General features: G+C 27.9%; 10 protein-coding genes across 13 annotated transcripts; 7 read left to right on the top strand and 3 right to left on the bottom strand.

Annotated features, from left to right (window-relative positions):
• Nucleotides 1-339: 339 nt before the first annotated feature.
• On the bottom strand, nucleotides 340-2,411 carry LOC106787354. Its single transcript, XM_014749643.1, has 2 exons — nucleotides 1,633-2,411; nucleotides 340-1,219 (listed from the first exon to the last, which is right to left on the bottom strand). The coding sequence occupies exons 1-2, from the start codon at nucleotides 2,395-2,397 to the stop codon at nucleotides 614-616; spliced, it is 1,371 nt and encodes a 456-aa protein (XP_014605129.1). The 5' UTR covers nucleotides 2,398-2,411; the 3' UTR covers nucleotides 340-613.
• A 535-nt stretch (nucleotides 2,412-2,946) lies between these two features.
• LOC106787373 (meiotic nuclear division protein 1 homolog) lies at nucleotides 2,947-4,955 on the top strand. The gene is made up of 6 exons (XM_014749684.1): nucleotides 2,947-3,272; nucleotides 3,402-3,841; nucleotides 3,918-4,023; nucleotides 4,111-4,257; nucleotides 4,316-4,449; nucleotides 4,814-4,955. The coding sequence occupies exons 2-6, from the start codon at nucleotides 3,615-3,617 to the stop codon at nucleotides 4,920-4,922; spliced, it is 723 nt and encodes a 240-aa protein (XP_014605170.1). The 5' UTR covers nucleotides 2,947-3,272; nucleotides 3,402-3,614; the 3' UTR covers nucleotides 4,923-4,955.
• Nucleotides 4,956-5,035: 80 nt separating this feature from the next.
• On the top strand, nucleotides 5,036-6,951 carry LOC106787371 (eukaryotic initiation factor 4A-III). Its single transcript, XM_014749681.1, has 5 exons — nucleotides 5,036-5,205; nucleotides 5,596-5,931; nucleotides 6,023-6,245; nucleotides 6,328-6,582; nucleotides 6,669-6,951. The coding sequence occupies exons 1-5, from the start codon at nucleotides 5,061-5,063 to the stop codon at nucleotides 6,919-6,921; spliced, it is 1,212 nt and encodes a 403-aa protein (XP_014605167.1). The 5' UTR covers nucleotides 5,036-5,060; the 3' UTR covers nucleotides 6,922-6,951.
• A 466-nt stretch (nucleotides 6,952-7,417) lies between these two features.
• LOC106787374 lies at nucleotides 7,418-8,242 on the top strand. The gene is made up of 2 exons (XM_014749685.1): nucleotides 7,418-7,669; nucleotides 7,789-8,242. The coding sequence occupies exon 2, from the start codon at nucleotides 7,804-7,806 to the stop codon at nucleotides 8,209-8,211; it is 408 nt and encodes a 135-aa protein (XP_014605171.1). The 5' UTR covers nucleotides 7,418-7,669; nucleotides 7,789-7,803; the 3' UTR covers nucleotides 8,212-8,242.
• Nucleotides 7,890-10,009, top strand: LOC106787369 (methyltransferase-like protein 25). Of its 3 annotated transcripts, none has more exons than XM_014749680.1 (5): nucleotides 7,890-7,978; nucleotides 8,521-8,862; nucleotides 8,971-9,322; nucleotides 9,475-9,572; nucleotides 9,670-10,009. In XM_014749680.1, the coding sequence occupies exons 2-5, from the start codon at nucleotides 8,530-8,532 to the stop codon at nucleotides 9,901-9,903; spliced, it is 1,017 nt and encodes a 338-aa protein (XP_014605166.1). In that variant the 5' UTR covers nucleotides 7,890-7,978; nucleotides 8,521-8,529; the 3' UTR covers nucleotides 9,904-10,009. The 3 variants fall into 3 exon arrangements, with proteins under 3 accessions (XP_014605166.1, XP_014605165.1, XP_014605164.1); XM_014749679.1 differs by having other exon boundaries at nucleotides 7,891-7,978; nucleotides 8,376-8,862; XM_014749678.1 differs by lacking the exon at nucleotides 7,890-7,978 and having other exon boundaries at nucleotides 8,281-8,862.
• Nucleotides 9,952-11,401, bottom strand: LOC106787372 (cell division cycle-associated protein 7-like). The gene is made up of 3 exons (XM_014749682.1): nucleotides 11,273-11,401; nucleotides 10,337-11,071; nucleotides 9,952-10,231 (listed from the first exon to the last, which is right to left on the bottom strand). Exons 1-3 carry the CDS (start codon nucleotides 11,324-11,326, stop codon nucleotides 10,052-10,054), a joined length of 969 nt encoding a protein of 322 aa, XP_014605168.1. The 5' UTR covers nucleotides 11,327-11,401; the 3' UTR covers nucleotides 9,952-10,051.
• An 823-nt stretch (nucleotides 11,402-12,224) lies between these two features.
• On the top strand, nucleotides 12,225-14,796 carry LOC106787368 (ornithine aminotransferase, mitochondrial-like). The gene is made up of 5 exons (XM_014749677.1): nucleotides 12,225-12,519; nucleotides 12,775-12,882; nucleotides 12,997-13,301; nucleotides 13,505-13,835; nucleotides 14,077-14,796. Exons 2-5 carry the CDS (start codon nucleotides 12,805-12,807, stop codon nucleotides 14,668-14,670), a joined length of 1,308 nt encoding a protein of 435 aa, XP_014605163.1. The 5' UTR covers nucleotides 12,225-12,519; nucleotides 12,775-12,804; the 3' UTR covers nucleotides 14,671-14,796.
• A 1,275-nt stretch (nucleotides 14,797-16,071) lies between these two features.
• On the top strand, nucleotides 16,072-18,594 carry LOC106787390 (ornithine aminotransferase, mitochondrial-like). The gene is made up of 5 exons (XM_014749711.1): nucleotides 16,072-17,054; nucleotides 17,163-17,467; nucleotides 17,588-17,788; nucleotides 17,852-18,077; nucleotides 18,218-18,594. The coding sequence occupies exons 1-5, from the start codon at nucleotides 16,673-16,675 to the stop codon at nucleotides 18,379-18,381; spliced, it is 1,278 nt and encodes a 425-aa protein (XP_014605197.1). The 5' UTR covers nucleotides 16,072-16,672; the 3' UTR covers nucleotides 18,382-18,594.
• On the bottom strand, nucleotides 17,523-20,767 carry LOC106787389 (zinc finger protein 665-like). Of its 2 annotated transcripts, none has more exons than XM_014749709.1 (6): nucleotides 20,528-20,767; nucleotides 20,317-20,442; nucleotides 18,446-20,236; nucleotides 18,180-18,366; nucleotides 18,015-18,099; nucleotides 17,523-17,794 (listed from the first exon to the last, which is right to left on the bottom strand). In XM_014749709.1, the coding sequence occupies exons 1-3, from the start codon at nucleotides 20,678-20,680 to the stop codon at nucleotides 18,605-18,607; spliced, it is 1,911 nt and encodes a 636-aa protein (XP_014605195.1). In that variant the 5' UTR covers nucleotides 20,681-20,767; the 3' UTR covers nucleotides 17,523-17,794; nucleotides 18,015-18,099; nucleotides 18,180-18,366; nucleotides 18,446-18,604. The 2 variants fall into 2 exon arrangements, with proteins under 2 accessions (XP_014605195.1, XP_014605196.1); XM_014749710.1 differs by having other exon boundaries at nucleotides 20,597-20,767.
• A 131-nt stretch (nucleotides 20,768-20,898) lies between these two features.
• On the top strand, nucleotides 20,899-24,682 carry LOC106787388. Its single transcript, XM_014749708.1, has 7 exons — nucleotides 20,899-21,298; nucleotides 21,510-21,610; nucleotides 21,685-21,836; nucleotides 21,970-23,779; nucleotides 23,862-24,092; nucleotides 24,184-24,233; nucleotides 24,347-24,682. Exons 1-7 carry the CDS (start codon nucleotides 21,174-21,176, stop codon nucleotides 24,542-24,544), a joined length of 2,667 nt encoding a protein of 888 aa, XP_014605194.1. The 5' UTR covers nucleotides 20,899-21,173; the 3' UTR covers nucleotides 24,545-24,682.
• The last annotated feature ends 663 nt before the right edge of the window (nucleotides 24,683-25,345 follow it).

Here is a 25,345-nt window from a genome sequence, read left to right as displayed (position 1 = left end):
AAATAGATTCATATTTATTAATAAATTATAATCAATGAATATACAATATACAAATTTTGTAATATAAAACTAAAAAGGTTTATATTTTAAAATTAAAATAGTGAAAGTTTTTAAATTTCTTTGTTTAGTGTCTTTTTGTTTTAGATTATTGCAGAATTAATAAATCTAAGAATTACCTATACATATATAATTACACACATGCCTTATTCTTTTAAATATTTCTAGATAAAGTAAAAGAAAATGAAACATAATTTAAAATAATAAGTCATATAATATAGCTAAGAATTGGAATGTTTTTCTAATATAATTCATAATAATCATGATTATGAATTAGTCAAATATTAAAGTCGTCGAAATATGTACAATATGTGTTATTTGTATAAATAGAATAATTTTGTCAAACTATTTTAAAATTCCGAAGAAACGAAATTTGAATTTTCCCACCATTTTTTTTTTAGTGATAATATTTGAACCCATGCGAACAACAAATATATTATAATAAATTAAATTGAGATATATACATTGTCTTTTTTTTTTGTTATTCTTGTTGTTTGTTTTTGTGAATAAAATATTTAGTCTACGCTTATTCCTTTTGAGAAGATTAAATATTATTCTAAACATTTTCTATATGGAATCCTTTAGAGGGTATCGAGTTGCACTCACAAGTCATTTGATGAGTTTTCCGTTCCACAATATTTTTGCCATCAGATTTTGTCGTTTGAACTTCATTAAATTCGTTGAAGTAGGGTCTGATATGACTAGAATTGTTCTCTTTTCTGCATTGATTTAAAACTAATTTACAAAGATCTACATGATTTTTTTGAATGTCGTACTGGATTGAATGTTCCGGTTGGTTCAGGTCTGGGTTTCCGGTTTGGTGCTTGTTTTGATTACGGGGTTTATATTCATCTTGATTTGGATATTCGAATTCATCTTCATCTGGATATTCGAATTCATTTTGATCTGGGGGTAGGGGTGGGAATTGTCGGTAATAGAGTCGTGGAGAATTTAATGTAAATTGTTTGGCCAATTTTTTGATTGCTGACGGTTTGATCAGATTTTCGCCATATTCTTCGTTCGATAACATTTCATTATTATAATTGGGAATTTTCTTATCTACAGTTATATCTTTCGGTAAAATAGTTTTAGGTGATTTCACTGGTGTCGTTTGATTCCTTTTGATACCGTAAATCGGCCGAATCGTTGCACTCCGATTCATCTATAATATTATTATAATAATTAATACATATTATTAATGATATTTTTATATTTAATATATATCAAAGAGATAGATCAAAAGTAATTAGATGAAATAAAAGTTCTTAGCTGATTTAATAAATGAATCATTCTTTTTCGAAACTCTTTTAGGTAATTTTTTTTTATCTTTGAGATTGCACAACTGCATGTTTAGGGTTTTTTTTTAATAGAAATATTAGGTTGGCCAATAAGTACATGCAATTTCTTTTACTTGTAAATAAATTAACGAAAAAAACTGCATGGATTTATTGACTAATTTAATATATATTAATACATTAACATTATGAATTATATTAATAGACAATAACAACAAAATCTTTTAATATATTAATAATAATAATATATATATATATATATATACGTATGATATCTTACATCAATATTATCTTTATCCTTATTGTTATCATCATTGGAGATCATTTGTACTACTCTTGGTATAACTGGCAAATTGTATATCTGATAATCCATTTCATATTTATTATAAACTTGAGTATTCTCGTATTTATGTTTATTTACATTTTTATTAATTCTCATCAAATTGCTTAACATTTCTTTGAGGGTTTTCTTGTGATTGGATTTTTTGTTAACTACAGTTTCACCCCATTGTTCATTCGTATTCTTCCAATTTTCTTTCTTGTTCTCGTTGATTTTATTAACGATAGGTGAAATCGATTCTTCGATTGAAAAAGAATCATCGAATTCAATTTTTCTTTCAAAAATTTCTGTATATCTTTTGGATAAAAACGGTTTCTTGTTCGACAATATTTTATCTATTTTATCATAAGTCAATACCCTAGGTTGAATAAGTTTATTGGATGAATCATTATAATAGGACATTATTCTCGGTATGGAAGTTTTCATGAATGATTGTTTTAAAAATTCGTTATTAGCATCCTTTTCCCCGGATAATTTATATTTATTTTTCTTATCAAAGTGAGAAATTAATTTCAATAAGAAATTTTTGGATTTATTCGATTTAGCCAATGGACCTGATTCGATGTATTCTTCATTATACAAATCATCGAACGAACGACACATACCGTATTTTTTCTCGATCAAACTTTTTGCATCGTTTTTATCGAAATATAATGTTCTTGACGTGGTTGACGCTGATTTCGAACGTTTATGTTGTCCTGGCATTGTTATTAATACAAATATTAATTTATCGTTCACAAATAAAAAAAAAAAAAAATTTGTTCAAAATATACACGCCACTTTAAAAAATATTTGTCTTTAATTTTAATTAATTTCTTTAATTATTATTACTATTATTTTACAGAGTTATCTTTTATTCTCACTTAGAATTAAATATATTAACGAAGAAAGACTAAGCTCTAACTGTCATTAAATACTATGAGACAATATATATTAGAGGTCAAATTTTTTTATTTACTATGTGATCGATAATACTTTTGTTTTAAATAGATAAATGAATGCAATGTGAAAAAGATTAATCATTTTATTAAACATATATAAATAATTCATACCTTTTTTTATTTATATAAAATCAATATTGTTTTTATATATTTATAGTTTTTATTTTGAATATATATTTTGAATTCTATGTGACTGTGATTATATAAAGATTAGATAGGCGACATGATATATTAGATTCAACCTAGTGCCATCACGCGGAATTTGTGATAAATAATTCTAGTAAAAAATAACTAACTAATTTTATTTATATGTGACATAATTTTTATTATATTTATCTTTATTACATATTACACAGTGTTCACAATATATAGTTCCTATGTGTATTTTAATTTATAAATGTCTATTAAAATAAAGAAGAACGTTTTACATATTTGAATTACTACAGAAATTAATTCAAATTTCCCACTCAAAAGTAACAAACATAATCGAAACATTATTAAGATCAATTGACATTTTCGAGTGTGATTTATATATTAATTTATTCGTATTTTAATTGTTAATACATGAAATGGAATATGTGTTATTTTAGAAACGTAATAATATATTTATGTGTAATTATACTCTTTACTTTTAAAAAGGTAGGATGTAAAAATATATTTATAACCTTGATTTAAAAATTTTTAGCGCCATTTAAATGAATATTTGAATAATGAAAACTAAAATAGAATTTTGATTTATATTCATTTTAATCATATACTTTTTTTCAGGTCATGGGAAATGATATTTGATCCAAAAGATCATCCACTTGAACTATAACGTTTACAAGATAACTGGAAAAATATAAATAAGTATTTTTAGTTCAAATCTTGAATTATAAACATTTGTCTCCTAACAAGCGTTTTGTTTAAATGTAAAAGAAATTGTTTCATAGTTATATATGATAGTCACAGTGTAATTATTTTCATATAGCGTAAAGAATAATGTCAAAGAGAAAAGGTTTAACTTTGGATGAAAAACGAGCGAGAATGCTTCAAATATTTTACGAGAGAAAAGAATTCTTTACGTTAAAGGAAATAGAAAAAATTGCACCTAAGGAAAAAGGTATCGTTGCTCAAACTGTTAAAGATGTTCTTCAAACGTTGGTAGACGATGGCTTAGTTAGAACCGACAAAATTGGAACTTCCGTATATTTTTGGACATTTCCTGGGTAAGAACATATTAATGAGAGATATATGAAACATTTCAAATTATTATAACATTAAAAACTAAAAATATTGTTTTAGAGAGAACATAACTGCTGTAGAAAGTAGGATAGCATATGCGACTAAAAGAATAGTCGAAGCAGAATTCAAGCTGCAGAAGTTGAAAGAAGAATGTATAAAAGAACAGGTAAAACATACGTTTAATGTAATTTACAATTTTTTGTAAATTAATAGGATGATTAATGTTTCATTCGTTTGATAATGGAATATTTAGGCTGGTAGAGAAGATACAGAAGAGAGACGAAATTTGTTACAACAAATACAATTATTAAGAGAGAAAGAAAATGAATTTAAAAGTAAAATCGCTAAACTCAGCGAAATCGATCCAGAAGTGATTACAAAAATGGCTAAAAGAGCACAGGTATGAAAATTCATAAATATTAGTTAAATAAACAAAATAATCAAGTTATTTTCATCAGATGTTCAAAGAGGGAACAAATGTATGGACAGATAATATCTTTTCCATTCAAAGTTGGTGCAAACAAAAATTTGGTATAGCAGAAGCGGATCTCAATAAACAATTTGGTATCCCCGATGATCTGGATTATAAGGAGTGAAGTAAATTTACATATTAAAGCCAAGATATTCATATTTTTATATTTTTGTAATTAAAGCTGACATTATCTTTTTATTTTTTTTTATATAAATCTGCCCACCACTTATCAAGAATTCTTTTCTGAATTTATTTTAATAAGATTATCAGGTATTACATTTTGTTTTCTTAAAATTGTATAAATTTCTTATCAATGAGAAAAAAAAGAATTCTAATGCAGTTGCAATGTTTATTAAAAATAAAGCATTAATTTATAGATATTTTGCACGAATATTCAATATCGTAATACGCTCGTAGAAATTTTCTATTTGTTAAAATAGTTTCACTTTTTATTTTATCAACCAATTAACGTGAGCGTGTGCAGTGGTTGCACAAGTTTTCTATTGGCTGTAATAGTTTCACATTTTATTCTACCAACCAATCAACGGCGTGGGAACGGTTGCACCACTTGCATTTATTCTACCAATCAATGAGCGACGCAAGTACACGCGATGATCGCACCTCTCGCGGGCAAAAGTAGCAAATTCTAAAAAAGTAAAATGCGATCAGTATTCATTTAGATCTTGCGAAGTAAACAGTATTTTACTTGGTTAAATTTATAACGTTGCAAAATGGCTGAAGTGAAATCGCGTCGTATTGCTCAGGCAGAAGATTTATCAAATGTCGAATTCGAAACGAGCGAAGATGTCGAGGTTATTCCTACTTTTGATAATATGAACCTTCGGGAAGAATTATTAAGAGGAATTTATGCATACGGTAATATATTTATTTACTTTTTTCGAAATTTAACTCTTTGTACTAGATTTGATGCATTGAGATGCGTTTCAAAAACGATGCTATATTTGACACTTATATCTTTTCCATAAAATTCGCCGTAAATAGGACTTGTCTTTATAATGTTTGGATCGTAAATTGTATCACGAGTCTCACATGATTTAATAGATTAAGAGTTTAGCATGAGTTAACCTTCAAATTACATACATTAATCGCTTTTAATTGTAAATAATAACGATCTTTATATATCTAAATTTTCAAAAAATTCACTCAAATATTTGCAAAAGATTTACACAACATTATGTAAACAAAATGTAGAAAATATTTTTTGTATTTATATCAAGTAATATAATTAATGTTTACTTTTTATAGGTTTCGAAAAGCCGTCAGCTATTCAACAAAGATCAATAAGACCTATAATGCAAGGCAGAGATGTAATAGCACAAGCACAATCTGGTACAGGAAAAACTGCTACATTTTCAATTGCTATACTACAATCTTTGGATACAGAAGTACGAGAAACACAAGTACTTGTCCTTTCGCCAACACGAGAACTGGCTACACAAATACAAAAAGTAATCCTTGCATTGGGTGATTTTATGAATGTACAATGCCACGCGTGCATTGGAGGTACAAATCTTGGCGAGGATATCAGGAAACTTGATTATGGTCAACACGTAGTATCGGGTACACCTGGAAGAGTATTTGGTATGTAAACTTATCGACATTGATCATTTAACATTTCCTTATTATACTTACATATATTTCAATTGTAAGAAATACTTATGTTTTTTTAAAGACATGATTAAAAGAAGAGTATTACGTACCAGAGCGATTAAGATGTTGGTATTGGACGAATCTGACGAAATGCTTAACAAAGGTTTCAAAGAACAAATTTATGATGTTTACCGTTACCTACCACCAGCAACACAAGTCGTACTAGTGTCTGCTACATTACCTCACGAAATTCTTGAGATGACCAGTAAATTTATGACAGACCCAATTCGCATTCTTGTAAAACGGTAAATATATTATTAATATTATAATATTTAATACATTTATATACTATATAGAAACTAAATTTGGTAAATTTATTTCCAACAGTGACGAGTTGACTCTAGAAGGAATAAAACAATTTTTTGTTGCCGTCGAACGAGAAGAATGGAAGTTCGATACTCTTTGCGACTTATATGACACATTAACAATTACTCAAGCAGTTATATTTTGTAATACAAAACGTAAAGTCGATTGGCTGACAGAGAAGATGAGGGAAGCTAATTTTACAGTTTGTTCTATGCACGGTGATATGCCTCAGAAAGAAAGAGATAATATTATGAAAGAATTTCGTTCTGGACAAAGGTAAACGTTGATTATAAATAATAATAATTTGTTATTCCATTACGTTTAAATTTTTGTATTAATTTTATTTTCATTTATTCTTGCAGTCGAGTTTTAATTACAACTGACGTTTGGGCTAGAGGAATAGACGTTCAACAAGTATCTCTTGTTATTAATTATGACTTACCAAATAATCGTGAATTGTATATTCATAGAATAGGTCGTTCAGGTCGATTTGGTCGTAAGGGTGTGTCGATTAACTTTGTCAAAACCGATGATATCAGAATCTTGAGAGACATTGAACAATATTATTCAACACAAATCGATGAAATGCCTATGAACGTGGCTGATTTAATTTAAGTTATACATTAACATATTCGATTAATATTATTTTCTTTTCTTTTTATTTCCCTCCCTTATTAAGAGTGGAACAACAAGTCATTTTTTTAAGGAAAGAAATAATTTCAATCGATGAAATATTAATATTGAAATAAGACGGGAAAAAAGTTAAACCTTCGTTGATATTGCAAGTGGAACGTATAGTAAGAAAAAAAAAAAAAAAAAGAAAAAATAAATATAAATTATTAACAAATAAATAAAATTTTAAATAATTAAGTGGTAATATAAGTAAAAATGTGTACGTGTACACTATTCGTATCTATATGAATGTGTAATAAGAGTATCATCAATGTATATACATTTTTATTTTGATAAAAACGTTACTGTTAATAAATGTTAATAAAATAATAGTAAAATGATACACATTTTTATTCGAAATATAATTTTGTATTTCATGAAAATTAAAATATTCGATCTTTGTATTTTAATTTAATTTTTTATCACGTGTCTCGATGTTATAGGGACATTTTGGTTTTTCATGTATGTGTGTGTTTGCATTAATAGTTCATATTTTGTCTATACCTGTCGTTGCAATAGTAAAACTACGATATATAGAAAATGAATAAACATAAAAATCGAGAAGACTTATACTTTATAATGTTCAGATGAATATTATAAAAAAGTTAGATACTGTGTACTCTTTAATGTTTCGTTTTATATGATACAGAAGAGTTATACCTCATAAAACATAAAATATTGAATCTACAAGGTAAATAATTATTATTATATTAACATTAAACATAAATATTATTATTCTATTAACATTATTGTTAATAGAAATTTGGTATATATAAATTTATATAATTTTAACAGTAATTATTACTTTAGAGGTTAAACGTGATTATGGCTGAAGGAAAGGAGGACTTTGATGTTAATGAAGTTTTTGAAAAATTGTTATTTGCTGAAGACAAAGCACAAGAATCTGCTTATGCGGATGGGTATGAAAGTGGAAGAAATAAATTATTAAAAGGATATCATCTCGGATATCATAGAGCAACTATAGTCGCTGCACAATTAGGTTATTATTGTGGTGTTTTAGAACAATACTTACAAAGTAATAATACAACAAATGAAAAAATAATATCTTTGGCTAAAGAAATTTTAACTAATATTTATAGTTTTCCTAAACACAATGATGAAACTATCGATATTTTAAAGACATTGGATGATATTAAATACAAATATTTTAAATTTTGTTCTTTAGCTAAATTAAAACGCGTACATCCAGAAATTAACTTTCTTGATTATTAAATCAATTCTATTGATTTATATATATATATTTATATTAATATATATATTGATTATTAAAAATTATTTTACAAGATGGTTCATTATGAGGAACATTTTTGTAAAATAATAGATTTTTTAAATTTATACCAACAACTAATCGATTGCCATTTGGTCGACTTTATCAGCCATAAATTGTGGGACAAATGTTTACCAGAGTTATTAAAATTAGAACTCGAAAACATTCAAACAATGAACGATATTTGGAAAGAAAATGAAAATGTTAGTCGATTAAATGAATTTATACGAATGACTAAGTCGTTGTCTTTGCAGTCATGTTCGATGATATCAAATTATAAAGATATTCCAGAATTCTTAAACTTAAATCTGGATAATGATGAATTTAATGTTGAAACAAATAACAAAGATGCTGAATTTATGAGTGAAAAAAAATTTCACGAAGTGGAAACACTTGGCCGTGTAATCGGACATATAGCAAAATCAACTAAAAGTTTAGTAATAGATGCCGGTGCTGGAAAGGCCTATTTGTCTACATATTTATCAGAAAATTACAAACTACCTGTACTCGCAATTGATTCATCAGATCTTTGTCACAAAGGAGCAGTTCATCGAACAGAAAAAATGAAGAAAGTGGGAAAGCAAAGTTCATCTTCGGTATTATTAAAAAAAAATATATAAATAAATTACCTCACATTTATTTTTGTAATCTTTGTTAGTGCATTTAATCTTTTATTTGTATATTTTTCTTTTCTTTTTCTACAGGTCAAATACATAGTCGCAAAAATTGACGAAAACACGGATTATAATAAAATGGTTAACTTAAATTTTCCAAATTGGAATTTAAAGAATAATTTAATTTTAACCGGACTGCACACTTGCGGATCTTTAGCTCATTCTCTTATGAAAGTCTTCCTACATAATGACAATTTTAAAGTCATTTGTTTTGTACCTTGTTGTTATCACTTAGTCAGTGAATCGTTTAGCAAAAGAATTAAATTTTCTCGGAATGCCAGAATGTTGGCGCAACAATGTATAGAAAGAACTAAAAAAACCAAATCGTTATCCCCATCGTTATTTTACAGAGCATTGTTACAAGTACTGTTACATTCTATGGGTAAAAATGTCGATTTAATTATAAATAATTAATTATAATTAAATTATATATATATATATAATTACAATCAAACTTTGAAATATTTTGTATATGTATCTAATTGTAAGTGTTATCTAGTTTTTGTATATTATAATAAATACAATTGTTTTCAGGTTTAGACAATGTTAAAATAGGACGTGGTGGACCTTTAAGTGATTTTCCAACTTATGCCAAATGGGCATTACTTAAAATTGGAATTGATATAAAAAAGGTACCAATTATTCGAGGAACGTCTATTCAATTTGCTATTATAACAAGTGGATTATGTGTAAAAATGTATTAAAATATATTTTTCCTTTTTTATTTAGATACCGCCAAATGAAATTTTAGAACAACTCTACCAGTCTCATATAAATTTAAAATTAAAATTGAACCTCTTCCAAATGTTGCGAATATACATAAGTCCGGTGTTGGAGGCAGCGATTATATTAGATAGAATAGTATATTTGCAAAATAGTATGAAATGTTCAAAGTCTTTTATTTTACGATTGTTTAATCCTGTTTTATCACCGAGACAGTATGCAATAGTTTCTGTCAGGTAAAATTCTTTTTGATTAATAAGCTTTATAAAATTTTCATGATTGAATATAATTAAAATGATTGATTGATTTATTGTCGCCTTATAAAAAAATACATGATTATATTGATGATATTTGACTTAAATCTCATTCTGTACTTCATAAAAACAATTTATTTATTATCATCATCTTCGTTATTATTTTTCTCTTCAATTGATTGTAAATAGTCCATCACTGATGAATATCCTTCTTCGTGTACTATAGGAAGTAAAATTCCTGTTGGTGCTAAACCATTTTTTGTTCTACATATACTACAATTACATAAACCTCGACAAGGAGGGCAAGCCCATTTCTGAAAGAAAGAAATACAAAAAAAATAATTTCATATGCTAACATAAACGCAATGTTTTACATTTATTATATTTAACTAGATAGAAATTGCGCCAAATTAACTTACAGGATTTTGCAAGGCTTTTATCACATCTTCTCCATATCTTCCTTGTAAACAAGGCCCACAAAACTGACCCCTTGTGCCAATACATTCACCTGATCTACAAATAGTTTTTGTATCCATAGTTTTTTGTCTACATTGATGGCAACTGGTACCATTAGCTTTATTATACTTTTTTTCTATACTACGCTTAGCAACATTGTCGATCATTTCCTGTGTTACTTCATCTACGGATGGTATACTATTGGGATCATATGGAGCTTTGGATATCTTGAAAGTTCTTTTCTTTCTTTTAGGTCTGTCGGGTGATAATAATAAATTATTACTATAGTTGTATTCTTGTTTTTCGTCATCAGTTTCATCTTCACTTTCTTCTTCTTCTTCATCTACATCGCAGACTCCTGTTTTTATTAAATCGATACTCCTTTGAAAAGGTTTAGCCCAAGGAAATAAAACTCTAACCTTATGTTTTTTCTTTATGGCTAATTCTGTAGTTTCATTATTATCGGAATCATTTAATGTGTCATTTGTACAAACTTTCCCTCTACTTCTGGTATTATATTCTTTACGAAATTCCAAACGTACTCTACTTCTAAATGTATTATCCTTCTTATCGTTATAAATTAACTTTTGTCTTTTTCTTGGTGGTTCATTTTCATTAATTTTTTTTACTGTGATTTCTTTTTGCAAACATTCCTCTTCCTCTTTTAACTTATTTACTTCATTGAAAAATTCAGCAAACTATAATAAAAACAATACTTTTTGTTTTCTCTTTTTATTTCATTTAATTATCAAAAATTCATTATACGATCAAAAAATGATGATATATATTTGATAGCTATTTATTCTTATAATCTAAAGTTAAATAATATTATCTGGAAATTTAGAATTTAAAGTGTAATAATATTTTATACAAAATAAGAACATTTTTCTTTTACTTACAATAGCTTTTCTTTTAGCAATATTTTTTTCTCGAAGAGCAGCATAATCACTCATACTTTTATATAAATATTCACAATCACTCTATTGTCTAATTTATTTTTTTTATATTTTTTAAACAAAAGATACTACTTTACTGTTTCGTTTGAAACACCTTTTGCCAGAGATACCAATAAAATATCACTAAATTACCTAACAATTATTTATTTTTATACTAGAAAAAATATTACTAGATATTCAAATATATCATATAATCAAGATTGTCGTTAAAAATTTTGTAAACATTACAAATTAATATTTAATATCAATATCTCTGAATTAAATGATTATTAAATATTATAGAAACTAAATAAATGACATTTATATATATAAATTTCGTATAATTAAAGTATCACTTGCTCTCATTGGTCCATTCAAATATAATATGTAATTCAGTTTACTTCACAATTATAAACGATGCACGTGATTAATTTATAACTTCAAATTGATTTAATGAACTTACTTATTGTAATTTATTTTCTATTCAGGCACGAACAATATTTATCTATATATTAATTTTCACGATGTTTTTGCACGGATATACATATTTATATATAATTTATAAAGTAAGTAAAATAATAATTAATTATATTATCAAATCATTGTGAATTCTTATTTAAATTCAAGTTAAAACAAACAAATAACCACGTGATGAGCACGAACGCGCATGCGCATCTGATATATTTTAAAATAAAAATCTACATCGAATTAACATCGTAATCAAAAAATTGATAAGATATCAGTTGAAAAAAGTTACAAATATTAACATAGATATTCAATTATTGATTTTTTATTCTTAAATTATGATAAATATAAATTTATATATATGAAATGCTTATATATATATGAAATAATAATTGTTTATATTTAATATTTCAGATTGCAAGAAAGAGATGGAGAATTATAAATGGAAATAAACGAATAAAATTATAAATTTACTTTTTAACTATTATCTACGAAAACTTGTAGGAGATTTTCTTATCTACAATATGACGTGTAAGACGAATGAACAAGTTGAGAAGTAACAGCAATGATTATAAATACTAACAGACAGTTTCGTTTTATCTCTTGAACGTGTACATCAATAACATTTAAACGGACGTATTAAGAAGTATTTCATTTAATTTAATTCGACTGAAAGAAATCTTGTTAGTGCATCCTTCACGAGTTATCCTTTACGAATTATTTTCTATATCTTTTTTGAATACAAGGTATTTGAAGATATAAAATATATTCTTACAGAATTTACATTGTATTGCTTCAGTAATTGAAAGTAATCGAAAACATTGTCTACTGTTAGTATATTTTTTTTTATTATTTATTTTATTTATTATTATTGGCTTGCACCCTAAAAGTAATAGAAGTAATCGAACGTTTCATATTTAATGATTTAATATCTTGAATTACAAATAAAATATATTCATTGATGTACAATTTATAATATTTTGATTATTTTTAAATTGCAGTATTTCAATTTGATTTTCAAACATTCAATAATGAAATCTTTGGTAAGAATGGCACTTGGAAGTTTTCGCGTTTCGTCTGCATCCAATTTGTTAAAAATTCGTAAACAAGTAAGTTATGCTACTTTTTTATGATAAAATATAAATAAAAAATAAATAAACGATGCAGAAGTTTTGATGTCATCTTATTAATTATTTCTTTTTTAAATTTGTTTTTTTTTTTAGACATTGCAGTATCCAAAAAGTATTACATCCCAGCAAGTATTTGAACGGGAGTCGAAATATGGCGCACACAATTATCATCCTTTAACAGTAGCCCTTTGTAAAGGTGAAGGAGTTTACATGTGGGATGTCGAGGGAAAAAGATATTACGATTTTTTAAGCGCTTATTCGGCTGTCAATCAAGGCCATTGTCATCCAAGGATTTACAAAACAATGATGGAACAAGCAAAACTTTTAACGCTCGCTTCTAGAGCTTTTTACACAGACGTTTTAGGTGAATTCGAGGAATACATTACCAAATTGTTCGGGTAAGTATTATTCATCAAATAGAAATCAACAATATCTGGAAATATTTATTCAATCTTCTACAATTTCTATTTCTTTTTTGGGGGTTTAAAATAATAAACAAATATTTCATAAAGAATTTAATTTCAATTGAAATATTTGGAGTAACTTGCATTTGAATTTGAATTAAAATAAATATATGTTAATGAATTATAATTATTTACAGATATGACAAATGGTTGCCAATGAATACTGGAGTAGAGGGAGGAGAAATTGCATGTAAATTAGCACGAAGATGGGGATACACGGTTAAAAAGATACCGCAATATCAAGGAAAAATTATTTTCGCGGAAGGTAATTTTTGGGGGAGAACAATGAGTGCAATATCTTCGAGTACTGATCCCAGTAGTTATAGTGGGTTTGGTCCATTCATGCCGGGTTTTGAGTTAGTACCGTACGATAATTTGGTTGCTCTTGAAGAAGCACTTGCTGACCCTAACGTTTGTGCATTTATGGTTGAACCTATTCAAGGTGAAGCAGGGGTTGTAGTACCGCAGGTAAGAAATATAATCAAAGTATTATTGTTAAAAATTGCAATCAATTTTTAATGTCAAATTCTTTTGTATTATTAATGAATGAAATGAATAGTATTGCAAGTTAGAAACAAGCGGATTTGGATTCGACACACACACACAAAACGTAGAAATAAATTTGTTATTGATATCGGAAAAACAATTGTTAATAATAATTCGGTAAATCCTGATATATAACTTAATTTGTATGTATTTTATTTTCAAGAACGGTTACCTGAAAGGTGTTAGAGAACTTTGTACCAAATATAACGTTCTATGGATAGCGGACGAAGTTCAAACAGGCTTAGGAAGAACAGGGAAACGATTGGCTGTCGATCACGAGAACGTAAAACCTGATATACTGATTCTTGGAAAGGCATTATCGGGTGGATTTTATCCGGTATCGGGTATCTTAGCAAACGATTCTATAATGTTGACCATAAAACCTGGGGAGCATGGTTCAACTTACGGTGGTAATCCTTTGGGTTGTAAAGTAGCATTGGAAGCTTTGCAAGTACTCGAGGATGAAAAATTAGCGGACAATGCTGAAAAACTTGGTCAAGTTTTGAGAAATGAACTTGATAAACTTCCTAAAGATATTGTCACGTTGGTCAGAGGCAAGGGATTGTTGAACGCTATTGTAATTAATAAAAAAATCGATGCTATGGATATATGTATGAAATTAAAGGATGAGGGTCTTCTAGCTAAACCAACGCACGGTCATATCATTAGACTGGCACCACCTTTGGTTATCACTGAACCACAGATAAAAGAGTGTTCAGAAATTATTTCACGAACGATACTCAAGTTCCAACAGTAATCTATCTTCTTCTTTATTTTTTGTAGTTTTTTAAATAATAGGTCATACTTTGGAACTATTTGTACAAACGCTCACACACATGCACACTTATTATATATAATTTGTAATATAGTTGGATGAAACGAACTATTTCCTTTAACATTTGAATTACCTATTCTTACTAAACGTATATCCTGTTATCAGCACCTATCAAAGATATAACAGAGATAAATTTTCTACTCTCTCTCTTTTTCTTTTTCTCTGTTAAACAACGTTAACATTATCTCAATGTATTTCATCATAAGTGTCAACCTGATATTTACAAAATACTGATATAATTTAATAATTATGATTAATTGCAAACAAATTTATTTTCAAATGACGAATAATTAAACTCACGTTTATACTTTCGCAACATTCTAATTGACTTTCCTATTATCTTTAGAAAGACGTATTAATCTTTTAAGTGCTTATTATACTTTGGTTTATTAATAACTCGTAAGAGAGATAAGACAATTTATTATGAAATTGATAGCTTTGTATTCTTGTAGGATAATAAAAATATTTAAAAAATAGGAGAAAGAGAGAGTGAAGGGAGAAGGGAGGAAGAAGATACGTATAATAATACGTATATTTAGATACGCAGAAAGAAACTTTGTTAAGTAATTTCAAATTCATTGAGTACAAGAACAACTCTGTTTGTTTATATTAATAATATTTTTATATCAATAATTTTTATTTCCTTATTTCTTTTTTTATATTTTTTAATAATTATTCAAATTATTTTACGACAAAAACACGTGGAATTGTTAAAGTATTTAAATGTTATTTACCTCGAGAATTACACCCACTTAAATACCTGTAACTTGAGGGAATGACTGATAAGAGATAAGGAAATATTAAATATTTGATTGTATAGTCACAACAAGTTTATTATCATCTTGTTTGGTATCATATCTTTACTTTACGTTATTAGTAAGATTTGTTTTTTCTTTTTGAAAATCTGCAATATATAGGATGGCTCTATAATAATTGTTATTTATTTATTTGTTATATAAAAACAAACGTTTTTATTAATTATATAGAATTTTAATAAGCAAATCAGATGCGTACAACAAATTGTATTATAAAATTTTATTTTTATCTTTTTTAGAAAGGAATATTAATAGGGTGATCTTAAAAATTTTCAATCATTTTTTTAACACCAGATTGTTACCGATGGAAAAAAGAATTTAACTATAATATGATGTACTTGAATTGACTTAATAAGATATTTAAAATAATTAATTGCAAAAAATGGTAATTGAAAAGTAAATGAAGTTAAAATACTGTCGAACGTTTATGCATTATTTTTATGATATTTTATTAAAACAAATGATAATTTTTAATTATTATTTTGAACGACTATATTTCATTTCGTAATTGAGAATATAATTTGTGTATTTAATATTTTTTATTTATTATTCTATTTAAATGATCGATGGAAAATTTAAGATATATTAATGCAACTCTTATTTGATGACATTGAAAGATTTAAAAACGTAAGATTATATTGTTTGGAGTTTACTTTAGACCACTGGCGCCTTCGTAAAACAAAGGTTCATTATCAGTTAGGCTTAAGTCCATTCTTTTTTATGTAAATAAGTATAGATCTATTTGTGATATGTTTATTATAAATCCCCCCTTTCCTTTTAAATTGCAAACAAGTATACAACAAAGTATACAAATAAGTTATAAGTAAATAAGCTTCTTCTCCCCACCCCATAACGTTTCATCCATATAAATGATGGAACATTTAATGTATTTCGTTTAGAAAGCATCTCGCTGCATTTCTAGTTGATATCTTACAGATTCTTCGCATTATTATTTCCATTATTAATGTATACCCCTTTGATCTACGGTGAAGTGATTAATTAAGAAAATAATTTCATTATCGTACCTGTTATTTAATTATTCATTAGTACGTAACTGAAACACAAAACATAAGGAACAAAATAAATAAATATAAATAAACAAATATAAAATGCAATCTCTAAGACAAAGGGTTTTTACCGTGGTAACAAAGAAGAGGTACGATCAAGAGAGAAGGTTTTTAAGTAGCAAAGAAATAATTGAACGCGACAATAAATACGCTGCAAGACATTTCAAGCCACTACCCGTTGTACTCACCAAAGGCGAGGGTGTTTATCTATGGGACAACGATGGGAAACGTTATCTCGACTTTTTAGCTGGTTTCTCAACAGTCAATCAAGGACACTGTCATCCCCGTCTAGTCAAAGTTATGAATGAACAAGCTGCAAAATTAGCTCATACTTCGCGAGCTTTTTATACCGAGCCGCATGGAGAATTAGGAGAATATTTAACAAAATTAATTGGCTATGATAGATTCATACCTATGAATACAGGTAACAATAATTCCTGATTGTTTTAATAATATTAAATTAAATTAGATAATTTTTGAAGTGTCTATATGTAATCTAGAATTTGGATAAATTGTATATAAATATTTATAGGAGTTGAAGGTGGTGATACGGCTATTAAACTTGCAAGACGATGGGGATACAGAGTAAAGAAAGTTCCAAATCAAAAAGGAACAATTGTCTTTGCGAAAGGTAATTTTTGGGGCCGATCGTTAGCAGCATTGTCGGCATCAACTGACCCCAATTGTTTCAACGATTTTGGACCGTACATGCCACTCTTTGATAAAGTACCGTACAACGATTTAACGGCACTCGAAAACAAATTCAAAGAGGATCCAAACGTTGTTGGTTTCATGATGGAACCAATTCAAGGAGAAGCTGGTGTCGTTATACCCCATGTATGTTAACGTTATTGTTCCTATTTTCAAAACATTATGCCAAATCTATTTTGAATTACTTGGTAATCAAATACCCTGACAAGCTTTATTCTGAAATATTTGAACATTTGTTTTCTACAGGATGGATACTTAAAAGGTGTTAGAGATTTGTGTACGAAATACAACGTTTTATGGATCGCTGATGAAGTACAAACCGGATTGTGCAGAACTGGGAAACGTATGGCGGTAGATCACGAAAATCAAAAACCAGATATTATGATTCTAGGAAAAGCACTTTCTGGTGGAATGTATCCAGTTTCTGGTGTCCTGGCAAACGATGAGGTAAATCTATAAAACAATGAAATGTACGATATTGAATTAGTATCAATAATAATATTATTATAGATAATGATGTGTTTCGAAACTGGTTGCCACGGTAGCACTTTTGGCGGTAGTCCTTTAGGTAACAAAGTAGCATTGGAAGCGGTAAAAATTTTGGAAGAAGAAAATCTCGCAGAGAATGCTAAGAAATTAGGCGAAGTATTGAAAAATGAATTGAGTAAATTACCGAAAGATATTGCCGTGGAATTTAGAGGACGTGGCTTGTTGGCTGGTCTTCTTATCAATAAAGGTATTTTCTTATCTTTTAATATCTGAAATCATATATGAAAATTATGAGAAACGGTGAAGTAAAATACTCTGCTAAAATTGGCTAGTTGATATTTAAACATACCATCTTAAATTAACCATCATTTATGTGTTTGTTCATAGACATGGCGGAGGGTTGGGATATTTGTTTGAAATTACGTGACGCAGGTTTATTAACAAGACCTGCGCATGGTCAGATTATAAGAATATCACCACCATTGACCATTACACCGGGTCAACTTGAAGAAGGTTTACATATTCTTACGACAACGCTAAAAAGTTTTTAATAGAGACTGTTTAATTAAAAAAATAATTATAATTAGATTACGTTATAATAAGAAATGTAGTTACCAAAATTGCACGTTTACGGCTCTTTATATAATGATTATTTGGAATAATATATGAATCCGTTCGTTGTACGAAGATATTTTATTATATGTATACTTTAAAGAATGATATATTGTAATATTACGCGATATACTTTATAAATAATTTCTTTTTACAATACAATTAAATGTGAGTATCGCAGTGCCTCTTCATATGTCTCGTTAAACTGAAAGCCTGAGAAAACATTTGATTGCATTGCTCGCACTTGTACGTTTTAGTTCCCGTATGCAGATTCAAATGTCTTTTTAAATGATTAGCCAATTTAAAACGTTTACCACATAATCGACATTGATGTTGTCTCAGAGAAACGTGCGAAGCTTCGTGATTCTTAAGATGACTCGATTGAGAAAATGTTTTGCCACATAATTTACACTCGAATGGTTTTACCTTAGTATGAATTCTCAAGTGTTCCACCAAATTACCCTTTTGTGTGAAACATTTGTTACAATATTCGCATTTGTGCATCTTTATCGACTTATGGGTTTGCAAATGTACTTTCAAATTGTAGTTTTGACTAAACCGTTTATCGCATATCTCACATTGAATAAGATCTTTCCCTGTATGCAGTTTTTCATGCGCTTTTAAATTTTTTATCAATCTAAATCGTTTCTTGCAAGTATTACATTGGAATCCTTCGAGTTGTAATACTTTTTTGGAATCATTATTATATATCTTGTTATGAGTTTTCATATGTTCTTCGAGATAAGACGGATACGTAAATACTTTGTTACACAATTTGCATAAATGTACATTTTTTTTAGTATGAAGTCTCACATGCGCGTTTAATTTACTTTTAGACGCATAAGCTTTTTCGCAACTGTGACACTTGTATGGTTTTTGATCACTATGAGATACCTGATGTGCGAGTAATTTAGATTTCTGATTGAATATTTTAGTACACAATTTACATTTGTATTTTTTTAAATACGAATTAGATAACTCCTTTGAATCAAGTTTTTCCTTATAATCAGAATCGGATGAACAAGATTGATAATTATTTAAGATATGTCTTTCTGTTTCGATATTCTGTGCTTTAGCATATTGTAAATTATGCAAATTCGTGACATCGTTTTCTGAATGCATTATATTTTGAACGCGTTGCGTATCATTCTCTCGAACATCATCGAGTTGTATATTGTCTGGAAAGTTTAAATTCTGCATTTGATTATTATCCACGTTTGGTCTTTGGTAAGATAAATTTTCAACGGAATTATCAACGGAATTAATAGATCTTTCGTAGCTCAAATTTTGTGGCAATTGATTAGAATTCTCGCAAATGTCTATATTCTCGTTGTCATAGGATATATCAATATTTTCTGTAGTATGTGCTATATTATGACAAATTAATTGCGTTCTATTAGTAAATGTATGATTACAGAGAGAACAATGTAAAGCACAAGCTGCTCTGCTAGAACCATCCTCGTTCATCGACATCATATGCATTACATTAGATGTAATTAATGGTGATAATTGAGTATTCTGTATACTATCATTAGAAATGTTAGGATTCAAATGGCTGAAATTAAGATACGTATTTTGAGACTCTATGATGTGCATATGTTCGACGGGAATATTTTCTTGTACGAAAGGTAAATGCAGTCTACTGTGAGCACACAATTCTTGATAGCTCATAAAAACAGCTCCGCATTCTATGCACTTTAAAGTTTTATGAGAGTTCTGTACTGGCATAAAACCTTGGCTCTGTTGATACAATTTGCAACCAGATACAGTAGCATAAGAAGTTAAACCAGAAACCTAATAAATAAAACAAAAACATATATGATTTTTAGATATTGTAAATAAATAAATTAAAAAGTATAATAATAAAATAATACTTTTAAAGCAGCTTGTCTTAAAGCCCTATCAGCTGCTCTACATTGTTCTCGATACAAAAGTGCAGATTCTGCTCTGGTAACGCATCTGTCACACATTTTTTCTGGTAATCCGTCACCCTGCCAAACCTAAAAAAGAAAAAATATAAATAAAGCAAAATATAGAAATTTAAAATATGTAAAATATGAAAATTGTAAGATTATATTGATTTACTTCTAAACAGGATAAAGATCTAAGTTTGGCAGCAAGAGAAGAACCTGCTGGTCCGACGAACAAACAAACCATTTTATCACCGTCCTCTCGCAAACATGTACGACACAGTTTGCTAATATTTTCTCCGTCAATTTCTTTAGTTACTATAAACATCTTTAATTTTATTTATAAATAAAACAATATCACAATAAAAATACACGTCAATTGTCAACTAGTTTGAGGTTATGCCGCCATAATTGTTTTGAAAACTGTCAAAAGTTATTAAAAAACTCGACAGATGACAGCACGATCGAGACACATAGAAATGCAATTAAAACATAAAATCGTGATTACGTGTAAACGTGGTTTAATAATGTGAATTAGGGATCTTATAAAAGTAAGCCAAATGTAACGTACCGAAGTTGTCTCTCTGTGTGTTTTTTTGTTGGCAATCAACAATATCGATGTTAATTTTTTAAAGAATCTCTATTATTTATTGTAAATTAAAAAGGAAAAATGATACGTTAAATAAGGTTGTAAAAAGTAACAGATACGATTAATAATTGTTTGTTAAATAAGTTTACGTTTCTTCTTCATTGATAAAGAGAATTGATAACAGTAAAATGCCAGTCCCTATATATTTTTAACTTTGTGATTGAAATAGAATATGTCAGAACGAAAGTTGGAAGTTATTGATAACGTGGAAAAACAATATCACGATGAAACGATTAATATTCAATACGATGATACCATTGACGTGTCAAACTTTGATTTTAGCGACACTGATAGATGGTAAGAAATATTAAATTATTTAATTGTAGTTATCACATATTATTTCTTTTTCTTTTCTTTTTTTTTACATTCACGTTTCCTGATTTTCTTAAGAATTGTATTTTTATCTCATCAAAGAATAGATTTAAGTTTCAATAGAACGTTATATATTTATATTCCTAAACAAATGTTAATAGTTGTTTATAAAAATGTTAAACATTTGTTATTTCAGGTTGTTGGAACCTGTGGAGTGCTCGTCAGAGACTACAGTGCATGACTTACACGCCTGGTTGAGGAATTCCTCAGAAATAAGTTCTCAAAATACTCCTACCAGTAATTCCTTCTCTACCATCTTATTTTTTTAGTTTCATTTCTTGTTATTTATAATTCATTAAATTTGGCTTTAGCTACTAAAAGGTTTACGGATACGAGAACATTTACAAGGCCTAAGAAACGGAATACCAGAATGAGCTTTGAATCTATCATGGAAGCATTACCTCCTCATTTACAAAATGCATGTAAAATTAGGGACAAGGAATTTCACAATTTGTATCAAAGCGTAAGTTTTCGATAATTATAATAATTATAAGTTGATACTTCATTGTTGATGACTCTAATCGTTAAAGATTCAATCATAAATTTTATCAATTGTAAATACAATGTACATAATATTTATAATTTCTAATACACAGGCTAATAAAACTAATGATAAGAAAGAAGGTATACCATTTATGTTAAAAGGAACAATGGGAGCTAATCGTTACAATCCCGATGATGGTTTAATTACATCGGGACAGGAAAGTATGGAAGCTTTTTTAAATATGTCCCAATCCAAAGGAATTGATTCGTTTATAAATTTAGGAGAACCAGATTTTGGGGATGCATTAATGAACGTTTCTCATCCATCTGTTTTATATTCATCTATCATATCAATGAATAATGATAATACATATAACACTGACTATGACAGTGGTATCAGTTCAGAAACTTCATCGTATCCAACGATGGATAAATGTCAATTTATCAAAGTTAAAAACCCAAAGGTTAATTTGGAAACAACATTTGTATCAAAATTCAACGATAAGACTATAGTAAAGAATAAAGATAAAAATAAAATGTCTATAAATAAAACGTTTACTAGTGAGCCAACAAATATTGAAAAAATGGATATTAAGGATATTTGTAATATAGATATTCATAATGATACGTCGTCCACTTTGGTAAATTCGAAGATAGAAAAGATGAATGAGAATTCTTTGTCTTCCACGTATACAAATCTAAGTGATCTTAATGTCACAGTGATTAAATCGGAAAGTAATGAAGCTAGGAATTCACTAGATACTACATATCAATGCGTTGATGTGAAAGAGGAAAAGAAAGTTGCACCTGCAATGACCATTACAAATACATTTGACTCTTGCAAACAAAATATTCATGTTGGTTCTAACGTGGAAGAAACTGCCACGAAATTTTCTGACAGTACAATGTTACCTGTGCAAAACAATTGTATAGATTCAATACCACAATTACCTGTTTCGTATACTAATCATTCGTCTAAACAAGAAAGTTTACTAAATTCAACATTTACAAGTATGAATAAGAATGTTAATCAATATCAATCGACGTGTATGAATCCTACGAGTTTACCACCGGAAGAAATTCCTTCTTTAAGAAGAGAATTATTAACGGAGATTCAACGTAGTGGAAAATACAAACTACATTCTGTCTACAGTAATACTCCTGATGAATCTCAGCCGAATACTAATGAAAATATTAACGTTACTTATGACTTGAATATTACACAGAAAAGTAATATTCCTATAGAAAATAAGTACAATACGTACAGAAAGCAACCTTCAAAAGATCAATCTAATAGTAAAAATGAATTGTCCGATTGTAATATAGTAACAACGTGTACGCAAAAAGATACACAGAATCGTAAGTTTTATACTTTTACTAAAAAAACTGCTAATATCAATGGAAAGAGTAATATAGAAACTGTAGAGCAATCGTTGCCACCTAGTAACATAGACGAGACCTTTTGTAAACCAATTTCTAAGGCACCTAAGAAAAAATTACACGCGCCTAAAAAATTATCCAAACTGCCACAATTCTTGCAAAACTCTAATCCCAATTTATTATCGAATCCGATTAAGACTATCAATGCTACTAGATATTCGTATTTACCTAATGTCAGACAAGTCAAAGGTACATGCATTAATACGATGGAAAGTATAGCCAAACCGATGACTATTAAATCGTATTCATTAGGAAAATTAAGAAGTGGTTCGGAACAGAGATTGCCACACGTTGATATAAACACTACGTTTCAAAAGCCAAATTCCGGAGGTTCTACTGAAAGTATAGATAGTACTCAAAGTGCACATAGTGCTCCTGATTTAGACGATAGACTTAGTATGTGTTCTGACAGTAGTCATAATTCATACAATGTACGTACAACGAATATGGAACAGTTGTCTCAAATTGTATATATGCAAGAAGGTAAATATATTTAAACTATACGATCAATAGATTAAACAGTTATAAGCAAAACTAATTTGTAACAATTGTATCATTTAATTAGGTACTAAACATCAATCAACACCAAAACCAAAGAAAAAAATTTTACGTAATAATTGGGTCGACGACTTAAAAGATTTACCTTCACCAATTTCAAAAAATCATGTTGAGGAAACTGAAAGCAATTCTAGTTCACCGCTTAGTATAGATTCAACAGTTAAGACTAGCTCTCCGATAATAAGCCCAACTGGATCTAGTCAAGCTATAAACAACAATGGAGAACATAAAATTTCGAGTAAGAGTAAAACATTATATATTTATATATTAAAATTTAATTTTACAATGTAAGGAAAAGTTCGATAATACTTTTTTGTCTATCATTTAAGGTCACTTGGAAGAGAAAGAACAAGAGAATGCAGTTGGTCTTGTGAAACAGGTAAATTATAATATTTTAACTGTTTAACATTGAAACTCAAATGTTTGATAATAAATAATTTAATCAAATTATCTGTTTCTATATTAACTAGAACTTTTTATGATATATTTCAGACAACAAATAAATTAACTAATACAACAGAAACTAAAACTAAGCTTCGACAGCCGAGTAACTGGAATACTGGAAATAAACCAGCCAGTGTAGCAAGTGGTATACCCAGACCACAGTCTCGCATACCAGCTCTTAGATTTGTAAGGCCAAACGTTAAAACTACTACTACTCAAGGTGATTTAAAGAAAGGTTACTTGTGAAACTAAATATAATTAAAAAGGAATTGCAATAGCAATATTATACATATATATATATACATATAAACGTAAACATTTTCATTTCGAAAAGAAAAAGGAATTATTACTACGATCATTCGTGCACAAAATAATATTGAAAAATAAAAAGAAAAAAAAAATTTTTTCCATTAAAAATAAGTAAAATCATTTAATTTATAATTAACAAATTCAGTATTAATGAGCTTCTGGAAGAAGTTAGATTCCTGTTCAATCTTTATATACATATATATATAACACATATCATCAATTCGTATTTAAATTTGTGTTTAATTTAAATTTTTCAACAAGATTTTATATGCATATATATTGTATATGTATATTCATTCGCAGAAGTGTTATATATATTATATATTTGCTATTAGGAAATAGTAAGATAATTTTTTATACAAATATTTACAACAACAAAAACACAATAAACAGTCTATAATAATAATAATAATAACATTAATACTAATATTAATATTAATAATAATAATAATGCAAATAATACTACTAATATAAATAATAATGACAAAATTAACAAAAAACATTAATTACCATTTATGCTTTCTACTTTTTTTAATTTTTTTATTATAACAATTCATGCTATATATCATTTATGCTATTGTTACATGGTGAATATTGCTTTTGTGTTTCCTTTTTATTTTATTTATATTTTTGTTTTTTGTTGCAAATTTTCGTTTACATGATCACTTTCTCGACGTCTAATTGATTAATATATTTTAAATGATAAATTTTGCTACTTGTAAATTACTTTATAAGTTT

Source organism: Polistes canadensis, unplaced genomic scaffold (genome assembly GCF_001313835.1).
Source record: "Polistes canadensis isolate GaletaPanama2010 unplaced genomic scaffold, ASM131383v1 scaffold_99, whole genome shotgun sequence".
NCBI lineage: Eukaryota > Metazoa > Arthropoda > Insecta > Hymenoptera > Vespidae > Polistes > Polistes canadensis.
This window is presented reverse-complemented; position numbering and strand designations above follow the sequence as displayed.